General features: G+C 52.0%; 1 protein-coding gene across 4 annotated transcripts in view; it reads right to left on the bottom strand.

The window, feature by feature from the left end:
* Positions 1-21,112, bottom strand: part of LOC144949088 (uncharacterized) — a 35,699-nt gene extending 14,587 nt beyond the window's left edge. For 2 of the 4 annotated variants that reach the window (XR_013640241.1, XM_078878923.1), the window contains exons 1-12: positions 19,995-21,112; positions 18,601-18,873; positions 15,929-16,686; positions 10,444-15,282; positions 9,466-9,571; positions 8,478-8,730; positions 7,902-7,979; positions 6,747-6,939; positions 5,593-5,705; positions 3,604-3,845; positions 1,245-1,307; positions 186-305 (exon numbers count right to left, since the gene is read on the bottom strand). Coding sequence is in view for 1 of the 4 variants with exons in the window: in XM_078878923.1 (XP_078735049.1) it covers positions 186-305; positions 1,245-1,307; positions 3,604-3,845; positions 5,593-5,705; positions 6,747-6,939; positions 7,902-7,979; positions 8,478-8,730; positions 9,466-9,571; positions 10,444-15,282; positions 15,929-16,686; positions 18,601-18,873; positions 19,995-20,882 (7,926 nt within the window). In the remaining 3 variants the exon portion in view is untranslated. The remainder of the gene's footprint in view (positions 1-185; positions 306-1,244; positions 1,308-3,603; positions 3,846-5,592; positions 5,706-6,746; positions 6,940-7,901; positions 7,980-8,477; positions 8,731-9,465; positions 9,572-10,443; positions 15,283-15,928; positions 16,687-18,600; positions 18,874-19,994) is intronic. The other 2 variants (XR_013640242.1, XR_013640243.1) reach the window with 2 other exon arrangements.
* Between the last annotated feature and the right edge of the window lie 246 nt (positions 21,113-21,358).

Genomic DNA, 21,358 nt, shown 5'->3' with positions numbered 1-21,358 from the left:
AGTCTCGATCGGTCAACCAATTGCACCTGGGTCTGTCCCGTGACCTCCTGCCAGAGAACCTTCGACACTTCACGTGGCCTCAAAGTGCAAAGACACAAGCGCGCTGTGGTGCCGTCACCGCCACTTGGTAGCGAACGGTGGTTGTTGCTACTGTTGTTGTTGGTGCAGGAAAAAAACTGGTCCACCTTCTTCTTGACTTTGCGCTTGGTCTCCGGGTCAGTCTGCGTGCGCTCCACCTCGGTGACGAAGTAATCATCCAGGCTGAGCACGCGTGGCGCCGCGCCTCCCTCCTCCACCTCTTTATCCTGCGAGGACCATCACAGTAAAGGCATCCTCCAATTAGCCGAGAAAATCTGTCGGGGCAGGTGCTGTTCACGGCAAGTGCTGTCAATGGGAGCATGGCTGGCGCTATAAATATCTAATTGTACCGTCTTGTCATTTTTGATTACTTTCACATCACAGCATTAACATCGTGTTATTTTGTAGCACGACACATCGCACCAAAAATTGCACTGAGTGTGTGCATTGTGAGCCTTCAATGTCGCCTGTAAATGTTTATAAACTATAGGTTCTTAAACACATTCTAATTTGCTTTGTGGAGGCATGAATGCACGCACGCACACCACAACAAAAAATATCTCTCCCCGTAAAGCCTCAACATTTTCGGCTCGTTAGCGAGCACCTCCGATTCGCACGGTTGGCTACGTACGGTGGACCGTCACAGAAACGACCCCTCTCTCTGTGCCGATATGTGTCCTCTCTCTGTGTGTCCTTGTGATGTCTGTCTGCTTGTATGTCTGTCTATAGTTTTCTAGTTAGATTTTTGTTGCTATTTCTCTTATGCCTGATGATGATTGCTTGTGTTGCAATCGAAACGTCGCTATTATTTTAATTTATTATTTTATCTTTAGACGTGACTTAACCGAAAGAACCAAAGAATAATTCCTGCAGTCACGAAAGCTCCAAAAATTAAGGTGGGAAAGGAGTTCAACGTACACACGTACAACTTACAGTAAATTTGAACTACAATTTTAGCTGTATGAGCGGTCAAGACAAGCGGCATAATTTAACCTGAAGCGACCAAACGTAACCAGGCCCTCCGACGCGTTATGGGTCGCGTGCTGTCCCATGTGCCCAAGAAGCTCCAGGCGCGTGGCGCGAAACGTTGGACGCCCTATGGCGACGAGGATAAGTATGGCTTCAACCGGTTTTCTCTCTGTCCACGCACCGGGGATCACACTCACCCGTATGAGCTTGGCGACGTGGGTCTTGCCGCTGCCGGGAAGGCCTCGCATGATCACCACGATCTGAAACGAGAGGCGCGCTTGAGACTCGGCGGCAAACAGAACAACCGACGGTTGCCACCGCGGCTTCCGGACTGCCGTTTGCGGAACAAGGGCTACGTTTCACTTTGATGGCTAACGGGACCCCCGGCTGTGTGTGGTGTGTGACTAACAGTGATGCCACTTGCAGCCAAATTACACAGAATCGTTGCGTGGTGTTGCCTCGGTGGGCTTTGGGTGATAAATTGCGAGTGACTTATTTCGGTATTCGCGCAAAAATTGTTGCTCGCAAGCTGCTGAGATGGCAATTAATAATCCTGTACAAATGTATTTTAGGCAGAGCGTGTTGTCCTGGGTATTTGATCCATTTTCCTATGTTGGATAGCAGAGTGGAACTCTTTACCCGTGAATATGATTATCTGATGGGCCAACAGGACCAGTCCCTTCGTGAAAATTAACACATGAATGCGCACGTAAAGGATACATCCACTATGCCACTCACTGTGAATTCAGCATCGAGTCACATGACCGCACAGAACATCCAGTACCAAAAATAATGAAAACTCGACATAGCCGAGTGGGCTGGTCAGCGAAGATCCCATCACATTGAGCTACATTGTAATTTGACTAAATTCAAGCTTACTTGAGAAATGAAAGCATTGGATTGGCCGTCATGTGATGAACATCTGTCAGGTTTAGGGCGAGTCCGAAAGTACGGCTTTCTTGACTGCAGATAAAAGATGTCGCTCGAAGGACTCCCTTGAAGTGGTTCCGTGATATATCGTCGATGGCGGATGATCCACTATCTCCATTATGGAGTGCCACACCGCCCGATGGGAGTTCCGAACGGACACTTCTTTATCTTGTGACATGATGCCGATAGCATAATTGGAATGGAATTGGGAAAGGGATAAAGCCATGGGAGATGTCGCCCGAGCATTAAAAAATTGGAAAAAGTGGGACTGTGTTGAAGTTTGACAGTGTCCAAGGAACCACTCGGTACAATGCAAAGATAATTTCAATCTCTCATGAATTATCTTCTACAGTGAAGACCACCATTCTCCGAAACTTCGCCTATATATATTATTTTCCTTTTAGGGCAGTGTTATTGACTAATGTATCGAGCTTTTGTTATTTGTGCCTGTGCAGCACTGCCAATGTAAAATCACTTTAAAAAAAATACAAAACAGTGCTGCCCTCCGACACAACCGAAGATAATGGATATAGAACTTCTTTTGCACCGTACGTAGCCAACCGTGCTAATCGGAGGTGCTGGGGAAGGACAACAAACTAAATGCAAAAAGCAGTTCTAAAGAAATGAGTTTTAAATATAGATTTAAAAGTGCATAGCTCCAGTGGCTTCCTAATATCGGAAGCAAGAGCGTAAAGCCATTGTGGAGTATTTAGACTGAGTGTCAACATTCCATTACTTTCAATGAATGGGTTCAGCTCTTAGTGTAGCAGTGCATACTGATTTAGGCCAGAGAGTGCTTTTGAACTATACCCTATGCAGCTAAACATCGTATCTTACTGGAATTTAAGCCATATTTTAGAATTCAATACACTGTTGACAAAATAAATATTCTGGCAATGTCTCCTTCATATAAATACCCCGGTTTACGTCGGGGATGCGTTCCTGAAAGACGCGACGGTGAATATCGAAACGACGCCAATCAAAGCAATTTACAGGGGGTAGGTGGTGGGGGCGAAGGCTGAGAGGTGATGGATGCGAGAAACGACGGAGGATGCCGTCAGCGACGCGAGTATGTGGGTCGAGGCGAAGCAAATCGTGCAGCTGTGTTAATAAAGTGAGGACGTATTTGCGAAAATCGGGGTACTGTACCCGTCTGTCCGCATACAAAACAAAACCATTTCTTACACAACTTATTAGCCGCACTGCCTTCTGGGAGTGTATATTTTTAGCAGTGTTGGTTCAAGGCAAGCAATCTCTGGACCGGCTTCAACACACAGTCAGGATTGCTTGAGTCCCATGGCGGCGAGATGTTAACTACCTTGCCGTGTATACAGGAGGTCGTGGGTTCGATTCTGACCCCGAAGCCTGTATATCTGGAATTTGCATGTTCTCCCTGCGGTCGCATGGAGTTCTCCGGGTCCTCCGGTTTTTCCCTCCACATTTAGAAACGTGCGTTGAAGAGAAATTGGCTGGATAAGGCTCGGTGGGCCTTAACTGGTAAAGTAAGTTTGACAAGTGAAAAAAAAACGAATATATTAATGGGCGAATAATATATTGCAACGGAAAAGAGACGTGGGCTCGCAGTGAGACCCGGCGTGCCGGGGGGACAGGAGGCGTCGCACTCACGCGCTCCGGGCGGGTGACGCGTCCCGGCTTCTTCAGCAGGTCATCCACGTGCTTCGACTCGGGCTTCTTCTCCTCCACGTGCGGCATCGGCGGCGGCGGGGCCATCGGCGGCGGTAGCGACGAAGGTGGCGGCGGTGGGGGCAGCACTCCCATCCTCCTGTCCGGGGGTCCCATCCGGCTGGGCGGATACGGGGGCCGATCGCGCGAGAACGGCATGGGCGGCCGGTCCTGGTAGTGCTCCCCTGAACACGGGACACAAAAGTGGAGCTTTGAGTTGAGGCTCTTTCTCCGCACCTCCGATTTGGCACGGCCGGGGCTACGTACGGGTGCGAAAGAAGTTCAACATACAAACGTACGTCTCTCTCTCACTCGCCAAAGATCCCCCGTGTAGCCTCAACAAACTGGAGGAGCAAGTGCTGTTAACGATCACCTATGAAGGCCGGTACGGCACACGAGGTAGGGTGGGTGGCTGGCACCATGCCCGGCTACCTTGGTCGCACATTTTGAACGACCGACAAATACGGTTCCTTTCTAGAGGCTCTAAGCGTTTGGCATCTAAGTATATCTCTCAATTAATTTGCATTGTAACTAAAGTCGAGTATACAAACTCATTACGTGTTGCTGTGCAGCAGTGTGTAAGAGACATAAGTAGAATTCCTCTTTTTCTGTTTCATCAGGAAAATAAATCACATGATATAGTCCACAGTCCTTTTTGGTTTCCAAACCAATATTAAGCAGGTCAAAACCGTTTCACAGTTTCAATGCTTGAACAAGTGCCACTGGATAATATAGTCCTGGAAATCCAAGAGTTCAGTGGACTACATTGTTGTACTTATTTACATGTGGAGAGCTCGGTCGCGATCAACAGCGAATCGATTATGGCGCAGTGACGAGAGTTGACAAAATGGTATTTATCCTCAGTGGAACTGGCCTTCACTGAATTAAATAAACTAAGGGAGCCTAAAGGGGCAAGCAAGTGACATCACGATGACTATGCGAATGACACTATGATGGTACGTGGCCCATCAGCACAAGCTAATTATATTACATGTCCTGCCAGAACGTAGGTTTTGATGAACACTGCACAAAGGCATTTGTTAAGAACAAATGGACATGTGAACAATCACGCGAAGTGTTCTATTACCGTATTATCTAGATTATAAGATGCTTCGGAAAGTGAGACGCACACAAACTCGGCTTATTTTTTAATCTTTTTTTTTGCTTCAATAAATCCGACGTCCCGGAAAAGCAGCAAACAAGGGTGTGTAAAGTTACGGAACAAGAGTGGACGCTGGGTAAAAAGTGCATGTTTTATTCTGGAGAATACAATAATGGTGGAAGTGGCTTCGTGGTGGCAATAAAGTTGTTGACTGGCTGGTGCCCAGTGCCAATAAAGTTATTCGAATCTGGTCACACATGCATTGGTTGTGCCCATGGCTCAAGTGGCTCAGCGTTTGAGCCAGCGGCTCTCGATCAGGACGTCGCGAGTTCAGATCCCACTTGAGGGTTGACTTGAGCTATCATCTCTCTGGGGTCGATACAATGAGCATCACTTTCATGGGGAAGTCAACAGCAGTTGTCCAATGGATAGCCTCGCCCCCACCAGAGTATTGTGGAATTTCCACCACTGGCTCAGGGCTCTAAGAGCAGGAGATAAAAAAACACCACTTTAATGATCATTTAAGCAGGAAATCGTTGACTTTTTGCGCTGCTCCGAGGTTTCAGTAGCCTCAGCAACACAACAAAGGAGACGTGCGGCACGTCATTTACACCAGCGTTCTTCACTGCAAGACCCGCGGGCCACTGGTGGTCCCTGGTGGCCTTCAGTGAGGCCCATGATGTGCGCCCCACCATCATCATCATCGTGCTGCTGTCAAACCCCCAAATGGCTTCAACTGTGTGGCGGCCCTCATACTGATGATGCCTTATCGGCGAAGTGGGGCCACCTCCCTCCGCCCCCCTCCGAAAATCAGGAATCTTGCTCGTCACCTGGGTACGGCGGTGCCATGGACTCAAACGGCTTGCGTTCGTACGTGGGTCGCTCGGGTCCAGCTCTCCGTTCCGCGTAGCTCATGTAGCTGCCTGGCTGCCCCAGAGGCAACCTGCACAGCCCCGCAAAACGAAACAGCAAGCCAGGTGTGTTGGTGTTGTTTTTTCGGATATCCGAGGCCACCCGTCCGAAGGAAGAAGCGTTCCCGATTGGGGCGTATACCGCAAGCGTTGTTTTTTGACGAATCGTCACGATTCGGCGGCGCGATTCAATTCACCTTTGTGTCGTGTTCACCATCTCGTTTGAATTGTTTCTGGTTGTTTTTATCTGCGCCATGGTGGCGAGATGTTAACTACCTTGCCTGGTATGCAGGATGTCGTGGGTTCAATCCCAACCCTGAAGCCTGTAAATGTTCTCCCTGTGGTCGCGTGGATTTTTCTCTGGATGATCCGATTTTTCCTTCCACATTTAGAAACAATGTGCGTTTAAAGTATTTGGCTGCTTTAAATTTCCATGTAATAAGCCACTTGGTTGTATTATCATTTGTGACCAGATCGCTTCTGAAAAATAGCTATATAGCTCACTTGGCCTTAGCTTGTAAAATAAAAGAGTTTAAATAGTTAAAAATAGTTTCCCGATTCTCCAAGTTTGTTCGCTCCTATGGCCTAAATCTAACAGTATGTCATGCAAAAAAATCTGCATAAGTGGTAGGTTATGGTAAAGGTGCAACCCTGCATTTGCTTGCTCACACCGCTGCTGGCAGTATGGCCTCCACGACTGCGAGCTCGGGGAGAGCCCCGCTGGAGGGTACACGGCCTACTCCTCCATGCTGGCCAGGCATCTTGGAAGAGGTAGAAGTACCCACCTTACCCCGACACACGCGTGCCAGCGACCGACTGTGGTGGAATCTATTGATGCTGCTGGGCACTTTGGGTGGCATATTTGTGCCAGAAAGGCGCCGCACTTTAACCGAAAATGCAACCGACTCGACAGGAGGGCTTTAACAAACTTGAGACATTATTTAATTTCCCTCGCCAGGAGATCGAAGCGGCAACCTCTGACCTACGAGTGCATGCAGCATGCCAACCGTTGCCCCATGGCGGCATCCCGTGTAAATGACAATATCGTCCATTTTTCCGTGCGAAGTTCACACCGTTCTCTATCCAGAGGCTCCCGGATGAACTCTTTGGACGCGCCGTCCTTGGGATCACGTGAAAGCAGGGGCGGGGGTCTGGGCCCCCTCTCAATGGCCATCATGGATTCCCTCTCCCACATCCCTTCGCCATCGCCGCCCTCCCAGCCCAGGCATCGCTCCCGGAATGACGTGTCGCCGGGCGGCAAGCTCTCTGCGCAGCGGGGGTCGCACGGGCAACAGAGAACCATGGCAGATGAACAACGCGTGACATACGGTAGCAAAAACAAACACTGATGTGGGCAACCAATGTCCAAAATTGATGTACTCAGAGCAATGGTAAAATGTGCAGTTATATGGCTGTGGATCGTGGACAAGTTTGCATGTTCTCCCCGTGGTCACGTAGATTTTTCTCCAGGTCCTCGGGTTTTTCCCTCCATATTTAGATCATATGGCTGCTATAAATTTGCACTTGATAAGCCACTTCGTTGAGCTATCATTTGTGGCCAGGTCGCTTCAGAAAAAGAGCAATATAGCTCAGTGGGCCTGACCTGGTAACATAATTTTTTTTGTAAAAATACAAGTGAATCCAAGGAGGAAATCCAGGCTTTTGAGAGATGTGATGCTTCCAATGGCTAAAACGTTTCAGGGACACGAACCATGACTGGCAAAAGCACAGGGAGGAGGAAGATGCGATGACATCAAAATACAAGAGGGACTCTCCGACACCATACTGCAGGGTACAGCAGAAGGGGACGAGGGACAGAGATTGACTGACCCCAGGAGCGGCTACTGGATGATGTACGAAGCGACTTGGGACAGAGAGATCAGCGGGAGATGCACAGACCGCAAAAGACCGTACGAGGCAAAGAGTCGATTGCCAACGCATTATTGGTAGCCCCCCCGCTACCTCATGATCCCCACGGCTAAAGGAAAGATGATGATGGCATATAGTATAACCAGTTGGCCAGCCAGTCTATTAAAGGGGCCTATAAAAGATGTGTGCACTGAAACTAAAGGACCCTTTTTCAGGTTGGTCCTGTAGGAGGCATTTTTCATCAACGTGAATGACAACGTTCGTTTTTTTAGCTACGGAAGAAAACCGAAGACCACGGTGGAAATGCATGCTGATGAGAGAGTTCCCTGCTTGTGATGTCTTTGTCTTTGTACACGTACCTCTGATGTAGGACTTCCCACGACCCAGGGAGACTCGCTCACCATATGACGTCTGCTCTATGCGAGGAAGCCCTTCTGCTATGCCCGCGCACACACATACACACTTAGTAGGTTACGAGCCGCATGCAGCGCTTTTCAAACAAAAACGTATGACTGCATATTACGGCAATATTAGCTCATGTACAGGTGCTTAATTGTTGCATCACAAGATCGCGAGAGATGGTAACAAGTTGGGGAGGCCCGAATCTGGCAGTGGATTGAAGTCAGCGACCCGACATTGATTTCCTGGTTCAGGCCAATATAAGCGACGAGTAATATCTGAAACGGTCCTGGGGTCGCCGCCCCCATTAAAAACACACACGCAATGTCTGGCGTGGTGAAGTACGGTCAAACAAAAACCGCCTATAGGATCCTCGAAACGTGTCACCATGCTCGTGAACACGGTTTAAATCACAGGTGGCTGAAATGCAGATTCAAACCCAGCATCTCGGCTTTGGCGGCTCAGTGCTTCGACCCTCCGGCCACACGGCAAGCGTGCGGAACGGCTTTGTCTCCGACGATGCTGGCACGTCTCACCTGAGCTGTGCGAGTAGTCATGCGTGACTTTCTTGACACTCATCGGCTCCAGGTTCAGCGGCTTCCTTTCGAGCAGCGATGATGATGGTGGCGGCAGCGGCGGTGGGCAAGACCCCGGGTTGTCGTGGCGCTGCACTCCCGTGCTGGGCGCCAACGATTCCCTGACCCAGGGAGCCTCCCCGAGGGACCAACCGCTACCACCGGAGTCGACCTTGGGCTTCTCCGCTGGCGAGTCCAGGGCGTCGAGTGACGTCTGGAAAGACAGCCCCGCCCCGACCAAGGGTGCGTGTGTGTGTGTGTCATGATCAGGAATTCATTTCTCAGAGGATATTTTCTGGGTTCAGCGTTTCTGAGTCTCGAGACTCATTGTCAGGAGGGTCCTGCCAAGTTTGCCGCAGCAGGGGTGACGTTGCTACGTACAATCCAAATTGAGAATTCTTCGCTGTCATTTGTTAGGGATGTTTGTTCGGCCAATACCAGTTACATGCAGAACATGGGGAGAACATACAGACTCCCGAGTCGGGAATTAAACACAGGCCCTTCTTGCTGTGGGGCACAAGTGTTAGCACTGCGCGACCCTACTGCCCCCGTATTAACCAGGGGAGGCCGCTGGGCTCAAACCACGAGGATGTGCAACAAGCGACAAACTCACAATCCCTCGCTCGGCCATTTTGCCGCCCACACACACACACACGAGATGGCAGCGTACCCGTTAGTATGGCAGTATAAACACAGCGTACATTTAAGTATGGCGGTATAAACACAGCGTACCCGTTAGCATCGTAGTATAAACACAGCGTACCTGTAAGTATGGCGGTATAAACATAGCATACCTGTAAGTATGGTAGTATAAGCCCAGCGTAGCTGTAAGTATGGCAGTATGAACACAGCGTACCTATAAGTATGGTGGTATAAACACAGCGTACCCTGTAGTATCGTAGTATAAACACAGCGTATCCGGCAGTATTGTAGTATAAACACAGCGTACCCTGTAGTATGACGGTGCAGCACTGCTGGAAGGGGACGGGGATGCCGTGACTCCTCGAACATCATTCTGCATCTCGTTCAGCAAATGCAGCTGCTCTTGCTGCTCCCTGAGAGATGTATTGAAATATTTTAATAGAAATAAACACAGACACACGCAAACATCAATTAACCAAAGGAGGTAAATGTGCTGATGCATAAACACCCTGGCCAATGTCTATGCATCATGCTCAAAAGCAATTACAGCTTTTAATCACCGAAGAAGAATTTAAAACATATACCCAATTGTATCATAAACGATGGGCATGGGGTACATAACGATTCAATCACCCCCGGCGATTAGATACACCGTCACCAATCAACGTTGCCATCCGAATCAAGCGATTTTGTTTGAACTAGCTCGAAAATAATTATATTTTATTTTGATGGTGGACAAGCGACGTGTCAATAACAGGAAGTACCCATTTGGGTAGGGAGCAGAGACATCTGGACGGCCGACTGAGAAAAGGTCACATTTTGAAAACATTCATGGAAGACGACAGTTGCAGCACGCGCATTTAACTGCACTGAGCGACAGTGGTGAATTGTTAAGGGCAGATATGCGACGGTTGGATTATTGCACCAAAATACCGTCAATCACTGAATTTGAAAATCCGTCAAAGCCATCTGGTACATCGACAAATTAAGAAAATAAATTAACAAGGTACTTTATATCAAATAAATTATGTAGGTTTGTTGAACTTCTTTCGCATGGTACGTAGCCAACCATGCTCATCGGAGGTGCGGGGGAAGGACAATTTAAACACAAAAGGCAGTTCTAAAGAAGAAATTAGCCAGCAATTAATTAATAATTCAATTGTTTAGATAATGAATGCATTGATAGATTCATCAGGTAATGATTCAGTCCAAAATTACATGCGAGCCATTAAGATATAATCTTCTTGCGCAGCAAAACACAACCGAACGGATCACCTGCGCTCACCTGAGCATCTTGAGCTCCTGTGCGGCCTTTAAGATGATCTCGTGCTCCCTGCTCGAGAGTGACATCACGCGATCAGGGAACTCGAGGTCTCCCTCCTCATCCCCTTCCGCTGGCGCTGGCGGTGGCGACGGAGGTGACATTTCCCTCCGCCATCGCGGCACGACGCCTTGCTCGTCCCACCGCTCAGCGTCGCGATCCCAGTGTGGACGTCCTCCACCGTCATTGTCGTCGTCTTCCTCGGGTCCGCCATCCCATCGACGCATCGGTAGCTCCCGTCTGTTTCCAGGCAAAGGCGCACCAAAGTGTGACCTGCCCGGGCCCGAGGGGTCCCACCTGCTCGAAGCCGGAGGGCCATCGGGCCCTCCCCTGCCGAATCCCCGCGGATGACCCTCGGGCGGGCCGCCACGTCTGGGGCCCAGCGAGTGTCCGCCCCGCTCGTGCTCACCCCACGGCGGGAACGGAGGCCTGTTCGGGCCTCCTCGTCGGGGCCCCTGCATCATGAACCTGCCCCGTGGCGGGGGTCCCATGAAGCCTCGTCCCCGCATGCCCATGGGGGGCCCTCCCATCCCTCTGTGCCTGGGCATGCCAGGGTGACCAGGGCGACTGTCAGGATGCCAGTGGTCCCACCCGTCCTCGTTCTGCTCTTCGTTCCAGGGGCCTCGCTCTTTGTAACCGAACTCGCCCTCTCTGGGGCCTTCTCTCCAGTGCTCCTCCCTGCCAGGGCTGCTCCGACCCAGGGGCCGGCCATCCACGTCGTAGTATTCTTCCTCCTCATCTTCCCCCTCGGCCCCAAATTCCCTGTAGCCCTGCGGTGGCTCTTGATCAAAGTCACGCTCGAAGCGGGCATCGAAGTCCCTCTGGAAGCCGAACTCCTCTTCGTACCCCTGGTCCCTATCTCTTGGCTGCATCGGCTGGAACTGTCGGTCCATGACCTCCCTGGGGAACCGAGGTGGGAATGGCCTCCCCGAGGGAGGAAACTGATTCGGACCCCTGTTGCCCCACTCGGGATTTTTGCCTTCGAAAGGTTTGTTCAGAGGTCTCATGTTGGAAGCTTCCCTGTTTTGCGCCAACGGAGGTCTGTCCCACGGTTGCCCTGTTTCGTGCGAACGCTCCTCGGGGGTCCACCGCTCGTCTGACCTGTGCGGCGGGGCACCGCCCCACCTCTCGCCACTACCGCCCATGCCGCCGAAGGGTCTTGCATCGGTGTCATCATTGCGTCTCTGGTCCTGCCAGCCGGGCGGCTGAGAATCTATCTGACCATTGTCCTCCATGTCCTCGTCTAGAAGCATGGGCTCGTCCATCTGCATGGAGACTGTGGTGCTGTCTGCAGGATTAGACGACAAGCCGGCGCCCTCATACACGCTGCTAGCTGAGCCGACGCTACCCTGATTGGGCTGTGAAGTCTGCAACGATGCCGTGGATGACGGTGCGAATATTCCCGCCGCCAGTTGCCCACCTTGTTGCGGCTTTATGACACCGGGCAGGTGCTGCTGCTCCACCTTCGAGGCTTGCAGGTTTGTCTCCTGGTCAGTCTTGCCCTTTTGTTGGTCACCGGGTGCGTTCAACTGGTTTGGCGAAACATTTGATGGTGCCGTGGCATCTTCTGTTTTGGCCTTCTTATCGGGAGGCTCGCTTGTGCTGTCACTATCGGGCGCCTGATTACCGGCTGCACATTGCTGGGGCGTAGGAGCTCTGACTTGTCCAGGTACTGGATGCCGGATTTCTGCAGATCCAGGCAATGAGCCGTGAGGGCCAGGGAACCTGGGAGCAGTCTCCATGGGCCCTTGATTTAGACCCCTGACTGGCACTGCCTGACCCTCCCCTCTCGGGCCAAAACCTCTGGGGTTAGGGCCACCCATTTGAGGAACAAAATTTCCGGTGCGCGAAAAGGGGGTTTGAGAGTTTGGGCCAGGTGGTCGGAAACGCTGCCCATTTATATGGACACTGTGACCCTGTGCGTTGGGACCTTGAGGGCCCTCAGTTCTTGGGTTTTGGGCATTAGGTCCCTGAAAATTATTGCGAGGTCCTTGAGTGTTTGGATTTGGAAAGCGAGAACCCTGTTCATGGGCACCCACAAGCTGACCAGTGGGACCTTGAGAACCGGGACCTGTGGGACGAGGACCTCCTGATTGACCAGTGGGCCCTTGAGGACAGGGTCCGACAGACTGACTGGTGGGACCTTGAGAACCAGGACCTGGAGGACGAGGACCTCCTGATTGACCGGTGGGACCTTGAGGACGTGGACCTACAGATTGACTGGTGGGACCTCGAGAACCAAGACCTGTAGGACGAGGACCTCCTGATTGACTGGTGGGACCTTGAGAACCAGGACATGTAGGACGAGGACTTCCTGATTGACCGGTGGGACCTTGAGGACGTGGACCGACAGATTGATTGGTGGGAACTTGAGAACCGGGACCTGTGGGACGAGGCCCTCCTGATTGACCGATGGAACCTTGAGGACGGAGACCTACAGATTGATTGGTGGGAACTTGAGAACCGGGACCTGTGGGACGAGGCCCTCCTGATTGACCGATGGGACCTTGAGGACGGAGACCTGCAGATTGATTGGTGGGAACTTGAGAACCGGGACCTGTGGGACGAGGCCCTCCTGATTGACCGATGGGACCTTGAGGACGGAGACCTGCAGATTGATTGGTGGGAACTTGAGAACCGGGACCTGTGGGACGAGGCCCTCCTGATTGACCGATGGGACCTTGAGGACGGAGACCTACAGATTGATTGGTGGGACCTTGAGAACCGGGACCTGTGGGACGAGGCCCTCCTGATTGACCGATGGGACCTTGAGGACGGGGACCTACAGATTGATTGGTGGGACCTTGAGAACCGGGACCTGTGGGACGAGGCCCTCCTGATTGACCGATGGGACCTTGAGGACGGGGACCTACAGATTGATTGGTGGGACCTTGAGAACCAGGACCTGTGGGACGAGGACCTCCAGACTGACTGACTGGGCCTTGAGGACGAGGGCCCATGGGGTGCTGGCCCTGAAACTGACTGGTAGGACCTTGAGGCTGAGGACCTTCAGCTTGGCTTTTAGGACCCTGAGAGTAAGAACCCTGGCTATAGGACATATTTGTCTGGCTGTTGAGATCTTTAAGCTGAGGTGTTTGAGCATGAGGTCCTTCAAGCCGATTACCAGGACTTTGGGATTGGGGACCCTGGGCCTGTAGTCTTTCGGACTGATTGTTAGGTCCTACATACTGACTGCTAGGGCCCTGGAAACGGGGACCCTGGAAGCGAGGCCCACCAAACTGACCAAAGGAACCGCGAGGAGTACTCTGGGAGTGAGGACTTTCATTTTGAATGTTGACTCCCTGAGTGTGAGGCCCTGGGGCATTTGGTTCCTTTATTTCACCCTTATCATCCTGAGTGAAAGGACCATGGGCTTGTGGCCATTCAGACTTATTACTGGAACTCTGGTACGGTGAGATTTGTGCATGGGATCCTTCAAATTTGTTGTCAGGACCCTGACCTTGAGACTGCTCAAATTCGTTAACCTGGCCCCAAGAGCCAGGCCAATCGAATCTGCTGTTGTTGGGGCCCTGAAATCGAGAGCCAGGGGCACGAGGCCCTTCAAATCGACTGGTAGGGCCCTGGAATCGAGGCCCTGGAAAACGTGGTCCCCCAAACTGACTGCTTGAGACATTAGAATGCGGGCCCTCGCCAAGGAGACCTTCACCCCGACTGCCAGGACCCCACTTGTTCGAGCCTTGGAAATGCGGTCCCTTGAACTCGTTGCCGGGGCCCCAATTTTGAGAACCCGGACCACGCTGCTCGTTAAACTGACCGTCAGGACCCTGTCCTCGAAAATTGGAGCCTGGTGGACGCGGTCCTTCAAATGAAGCATTGGGGCCCTGAAAGCGTGGCCCTGAGAAATGGGATCCTCCAAACGGACTGTTGGCGCCGTGCTGATTGGGTCCTGGCATGCACGCACCTTCACTCTGACTGCCGGTGCCATGGGTGGGGCGAGCACCTTCAAATTTGTTCTCAACATCCGAGGCTTGGCGGCTCTGTGCCAGTGATCCCTCAAACTGACCGTCCTTTCCCTGTGTGCGCGATTCTTCAAACTCGCCGTCGGAGGCCTCAAAGCGATTGCGTTGAACACGTGGCTCTTCAAACTTCCCGCCGCCAGGGCCCTTCGTGTGCAATTCTTCAAATTCGCTACCTCCGCCGTGCGCAAGTGTGCCCTGAGATCCGGGCCAATCAAATCGGTTGCCACCGGGGCCCTGAAAACGTGAACCTGGGCCATGAGGTCCCACAAATCGAGCGTTGGGGCCCGAGAAGCGAGGCCCTGGAAACCGTTGACTGCCATACTGACTGCTTTGGTCGTTTGGACGGAGTCCCTGCATATTGGGTCCTTCGCTCTGACTGTTCGGGCCCTGATTGTGGGCCCCTTGGAGATGAGAGCCTTCAAATCGAGAAATTCCTCCTCGGCTTGACGATGCTTCACCATGACCGCCCTTATCGCGAGCGTCCAGATCCTGGGCGTCAGTGGAGTCGAACTGAGAACTGGAGCCGCTGAATGACCCGAAACTTTCCGTCGTCGGCGCCGATGACCTCTCGAGGTCCGTGGTACCCTCCTGTCCTCTGGGTCCGTCCGGGAGGCCGGACCTAGAATATCGGGATCCCGGCAGAGGTACGGCAGTCGCGCCCGACCGTTCCGGGGAAGGGTCGTTGAATCGCTGAGAAGAACCTGGGTAAGAGCTGCCCGTCTCTGTTTGAGGGCCGGATGATTGGAAGGAGCCCTGAGGAGGCCTGCCGCCAGATGGCATTTGATTGCCATAGAGGGGAGGATACCGCATAGGTCCACCGAGCCTGAAAAACACACAACGTAAACTCAGTAGAAATTCTCACGCCGGCGTGCACAGGAAGGGCATTTGTTTCTTAAGAGACATTTAGCTAATTTTTTGACTGCTAGGTGTCATATTGTCTCGATGGCGACTTCATTGAATAATCGATTTATTTTTAAGCATCGTGGTTCATGGAGTGGCTACCCTTGCTTGGTTGCAGGGCTATGGTGAACCCATTACATACGACATGTACGTACAGTGCATATTGCCTGCTATGACTTGGTTAAACACAAGAATAAATGCTGACAAAGAAAAGGGAACAAAACTGAACAGGGTGTAAAGAAGTACAGAAAGTGTAACAAATGTATTAGAGAAAAAAACCGAATTAAAGACATCGGTGAAGTCACGTATAAAGAAAATAAGCAGTCGTCATCAGGTAGAACTAAATTTGAGAGAGAGACAAAACACATGACGTCAGTTGGTACACTGTGAAGCCACGGTGTCAGCACAACGTTTACACGCGCCTCGACCAATTCATCGAGCGAGACGTTAGCGGAGCGTCTCTGCTACCGCAGTGGAAATAACAATCTGGGGTGCCTGCCGGTCCACGCTAGACTGCACAGCGCCAGCCCAGCATCTGTTGCGCAATGGGGAAAAGAGACACTGGGTACCTGGGCATGTTGGACCCAGAGAAGTGTGGAGGAGGGGATAGCAGTGAGGGCCTCGCAGCTCCGGGAACAGGTCCTGCGAATCCCTCTCCTTCCAATGCCGCCACCGCGGTGACACTGCTTGCCGCTGTGTCGCTCGCTGCCTTGCCGACGGCCACCTCCTGCGAGGAGCTCACGGGCGGCGTGAGTGTCGATGGGAGAGCTGGAGGCAACATTGGCGGCATCGTCTGGGGGTATAGCGGAGAGTAATTTGGTGGATAAACCGGAGGAAATGTCGGTGGGTACGTAGGGGGATACGCAGGCGGTAGTGTTGGTGGAAGTCCTGGTGGTGGGCCTGGTGGTGGGCCCGGTGGCAGCGTCGATGGAGGTCCCGGCGGAATGTTTAGCGGAAGCGACGGCGTCAGTGGCGGCGGCAAGGTTGGTGGCAAGGTTAGCGGTAGGGTGGGTGGCAGCGCCGACTCGGGCTGCGTGGGTATGGGCGGAGGCGCAACGGTGGACTTCGTAAGCTGCTCCTTTCGCTGCTGCAGGTTTGCACCCACCGCCTGCATTTGCTGCTGCCACTGCTTCCAGTGCTGCTCGTACTGCACAAACTGCTCGTGGTCCGGATGGTTCTTATATTGCTCCTGCCACTCGTTGAACTGCGTCTTCCACTGCGCGTAAAGCGTGTTGAACTGAGCTTGTTGCCACTCGATATCCACCAGCGTCTCTGCCTGTTCTCCGCTCTTCTCGGCTGGCGCTGTCTGCGTCTCCGCCGGTGTCACCTGAATTTGTGGGGACAGAGAATTAGAAAATGTGACGCGAAATATTTTTTTATGAAAATTTACTTTTTGCACCAAAAACAACTAACCGGGATACAATCATCCATAAGCCACTGAATTGTCAGATCAGATAACTGGGCAGCAAAAAGGCCGCTATTCTGAGTTGCCCCACGACAAATGTGGATTTGTACGGCTAATCCAAATTATTTAATTGTTTTCGGAGGATACCGTGTGCTGCTTGAGTAGCCTGCTGTAGACAACTCAGTATCAACCGATCTCAGGTTGATAACAGATTATAGATCATTGTTCACCAAATCGATAAATGATTGTCTGAGAAATAACTGACCCAATTGGCACGTGCAAACGTGCAAACGTTCAAACCGTATGGCGGGTTTAAAATTGATTGCTTACGTGACAATCCATTACGTACATTTGTGATGTTTTTAATAGCCCTTTTTGTTAGTCCACTGCTGGATAAAAGCCTCACAATGCTATGTCAGTCACAGAACTTGATTGACCAGACCACACTGGACATAGTGTACGGTTTGGTGGTTGGCTAGTCAATAATTAATCGATGTTGTGGGATTTTTAATGTAATGATTTGACGATGTAAAACAACTGACTAAAAAACGCACACATGAACACTTGAGTAGGTGCCCATAGCTCTTGGCGACATTGTACGCAACAGGATGAATAGTTATCTTGGCAACACTGCCTATTCTCTCATCTATTAATAATTAATCTCTATACAACAATGCAACTCTCCTACTCTGCTGCGTCCGCTGTATAGAATAACACTCTATGCCGCCTTCACCAACCTGCATTAAGAGCATGATGAAGTATGAACAACAGTGTGACCTGCAACAGTGTGACCTGCAACAGTGTGTGGAAGCCCTCAACCAGCAGTGAATGGACAAAGGGCTGCACACATATCACATGCCGATGCTACATTAAATCCAGCGCAAAATCGCTCGAGTTTAGTGTTCCCATGTGGCCTAGGCGTGTAAAAATGCACCGGTTAAAAATTAAAATCTGAAGATTCTTACACTCATGATACACGTGTCGAATTACAATAATTGAAACTGATAAAAAAACCATGTGTGCAAAATACATGCCAACTGAACTGCCGTGCAGTAATGGTTGGCACACATTGGATTTGCAAAACAAGAGGGGGGCCGGTTCGATTCCATTTTCTGGCAAGGTCCATTGAAACTTTCGTGCAAGTTTCTTAAATTCCACATACATGGGTTCAAAGACACAATTAGTCGATCAGCAGGTTGCGTGTGGTGGGGGGGGAAAGTGTGAGTGTGGCCAACTCTTTCAACACGTCTGGTCAACGTGGGGAAGAGTAGACCAAATACCCTCCAGAGTTTGCTTGAGTGGCGATTCTTTCTGCCAGCACTGGCATGAGCAAGAAATTGCAGGGCCACACGTTTGCGTTGTACGTGCTATATGCTAATGTTACAATCAGGCTAATGGTACAAACCAGAGGTGTGGACTCGAGTCATGTGACTTGGACTCGAGTCAGACTCGAGTCATGAATTTGATGACTTGCGACTCGACTTGGACTTGCATAACAATGACTTTGTCCCACCTATGAGGTGTGGACTCGAGTCATGTGACTTGGACTCGAGTCAGACTCGAGTCATGAATTTGATGACTTGCGACTCGACTTGGACTTGCATAACAATGACTTTGTCCCACCTCTGGTACAAACACAATTCTACTAAATGAGATGAACAAGGAAAAAACGAGGGGAAAATGCAACAGAAATTGAATTCCAATGTCAACACCAAATCGCTGGGGCGGTTGCACGAGTACCGACTACACATTGGTGCCAACGTCACAAATATCTAAAGCGCGGAAGGGTAAGTAGCAGCGATGAAGTGGTCGCAGAATGACTGGAGCTCTTCTTACCACTTGGCTCTGCATGTATCCCTGTTGCATTTGCTGATGCTGTTGTTGTTGCTGCTGTTGCTGTTGTTGCTGCTGCTGGTGCTGCTGTTGATGCGGCTGGTGCTGCTGCTGATGCGGTTGGTGCTGCTGCTGATGCTGGTGTTGATGCTGCTGCTGATGCTGCTGCTGCTGCTGCTCTTGCCACTGCTTGCGCTGTTGCCACTGGGCAGCTGCTTGCTGAAGCTGTCGCAACCGGGCAGCCTCCTCAGGGTCACCCACATTGGCCACGGCCGTCTGCAAATAAAAAAAAACATCAGTGTGCAAACACATGATGACTGTCTGTGAATGATAAGAGACTCATCGGACGGAATTAAATATTTAAGCAAAGGCTGGAAACAAATAAGGGAAATACTGTACAAGCAAAAGGTGAATTCTTTACAGCAAAGCATGTCCTCCCATCATGCCTTGCATGTCACGTTCCATCGACACACTGTGTGATGGCATTAAGCACACAGCCTCGTTTTAGACAACTCAAACGAGTGAATATCGTGGAAACATTAATTTCAGCAGCAGTAGGACGATGAGACAAAAGTATAATAATGTTCAGTTTTAAATAACATCATCCAAGATCATTTCATCTGACAATCGCCGAGGAACCACAGATGGCCTTGAAGGCAGCCAGGCAGTGAGTCCTCTCTAGATGAAGATTTTTTTCTGCCGACGAGTGTTTATACAAGTGGGGAAACATGGGGAACGCCGAGAAATACGAGGGGGCAACACACACACACAAGGGGACAAGAGGTTAACGAAAGTCTGCATTTTGCTGTACCGCCTTCTCCTGGCAAGCCACGGTACGACGCCTCGACGCCCCACGGAAAGGGACTTCGGCAACATTTTTGCGATCCACTAACCCTCCCTAACCTCCACAGTTCTGGATTAAACAGGCGTTGTGTCATCACCGCCCGTATACACAGACCGACCAAGTGTATATCAGCTTCATGCTTATTAGTATTCTACATTTTGGTTTCCACCAAATGGTAGTGTATTTTTTTGTGTCGCACTGGTAATGCGAGTGGACCTCTTTGCGTTCCGTCTCAAGATTTCCCTCGCAAGGGAATTGCAAATGGTCTCACGCGGTAGGTCACCGTGGCGCATCTCTACCTGTGCCTTGACAGCCTTAACTTCCTCCTTTTCATCTTGCTTACATTGATTTACACCACCGCCGATGACCACTTTCAGTTCAGGAAGTGCGCGCGTGTGTTGTGGCACAAAAAAGTCGAGAGGGCAAAAGCCCCCGGCTTGCGGCGAATTAAAAAGACTGCAGCTCAGCGCCTGGGCCGTCGGTGCCAAGCGAAATACGTGTAACCACGCAACAACAAAACAAGAAAAATAACAGCCTCCAAAAAGTGACAAACCTCATCAGCGCCATCATCGGGAGGTGGAGGCGGCAGGGGCTCATCTGACGGTGGCAGGGGCGGTGGTGGCGGCTGGGGTTGGTGTTGTTGTTGATGATGAGGTTCCATCCCCGATGAGAGGGCGGAGGGGGGTAGTGGCATCGCGGTCGCCGTGGAGGTAGGCACCGAGGTGGAGGTTGAAGAGACAGCCATAGAGTACGGCTGGGGGGGCTGTGTGGGAGGGGGGTAGTGAGACATGCCCCCGTAGTGTCCCGAGTAGTGGTAGGGGGGCATCGTGGTGGTGGTGGTGGGTCCGCCACCACCACCACTCACCGAGTAGGGGTTGTAGCCGTAGCCTGAGGGTGGCCCTGACGGGGGCAGGGGAGGCGGAGGACCCGGGGGCAATGCCGGGGTGACGCATGAGGTGGAGGACGAGGGCTTTGTGGATGAAGCTGAGGAGGAGGAGGAGGTGGAGGAGGAGGCTATCGACGAGATCGGAGCCATGGACGAGGTGGCCGTGTTCGCAGACGACGTCACGGACGTGGAGGAGCCAGCGGGCGAGGCAACAGTCGAGGCGACGCTGGTCGTCGTCGTCCCCGACAGGGACGATGACAACGACGACGAATTGAAAGACTGCATCTGCTGATGGTGCATCTGCTGCAGACGCTGCATCTGCTGCATGTGTTGCTGCTGCAGGCTTTGGAATCCCGTCGACGAGGAGGCAGGCGCAGCCGAATTGACCGACGAAGACGACGATGACGACGAAGAAGCAGCAGCAGCCGCCGAGGAGGAGAGGCCGGCGTTGTTGTAGGCCATGCCACCGAGCCCCGAGGCCGAGTAGGAGCCGGGACCCGTGGCGGGCAGGCCCGACCCGTGTAGGCCTGAGGCCTGGCTCCAGCCCGGGTACATGACGCCAGCCACCGACGCGCGCCTGTTCGTATGATAGTTGTTGTTGTTACGAGTGGTGCTGCTGCTGTTGTTGTTGTTACCGTTGCCCGCTTTGGCCGAATCGTGGATCCGCTTGGGCGGCAGCGATGCCGCGATTTGGGTGACGCGCGGCCGCGCCGATTGTTTGTGGTTGTAATGGCGAGGCAGACATAAAGACGCGGCACAGTGCAGGCCCCGCGTGACGTCACCACGTACCCCCCTCCCCCTACACGCCCCTCCCCCTATCCCTGCACGCCCCTCCCCCTATCCCTGCACGCCCCTCCCCCTATCCCTGCACGCCCCTCCCCCTACCGCACACGCCCCTCCCCCTATCGCACACGCCCCTCCCCCTATCGCACACGCCCCTCCCCCTATCGGCCTATTCCTGCACGCCCCTCCCCCTATCTCCCCCCTCCCCCTATCCTTACACGCCCCTCCCCCTATTTCCCCCTATCCCT

This window comes from Lampetra fluviatilis, chromosome 52 (assembly GCF_964198595.1).
Source record: "Lampetra fluviatilis chromosome 52, kcLamFluv1.1, whole genome shotgun sequence".
NCBI classification, from domain to species: Eukaryota; Metazoa; Chordata; class Hyperoartia; order Petromyzontiformes; family Petromyzontidae; genus Lampetra; species Lampetra fluviatilis.
This window is presented reverse-complemented; position numbering and strand designations above follow the sequence as displayed.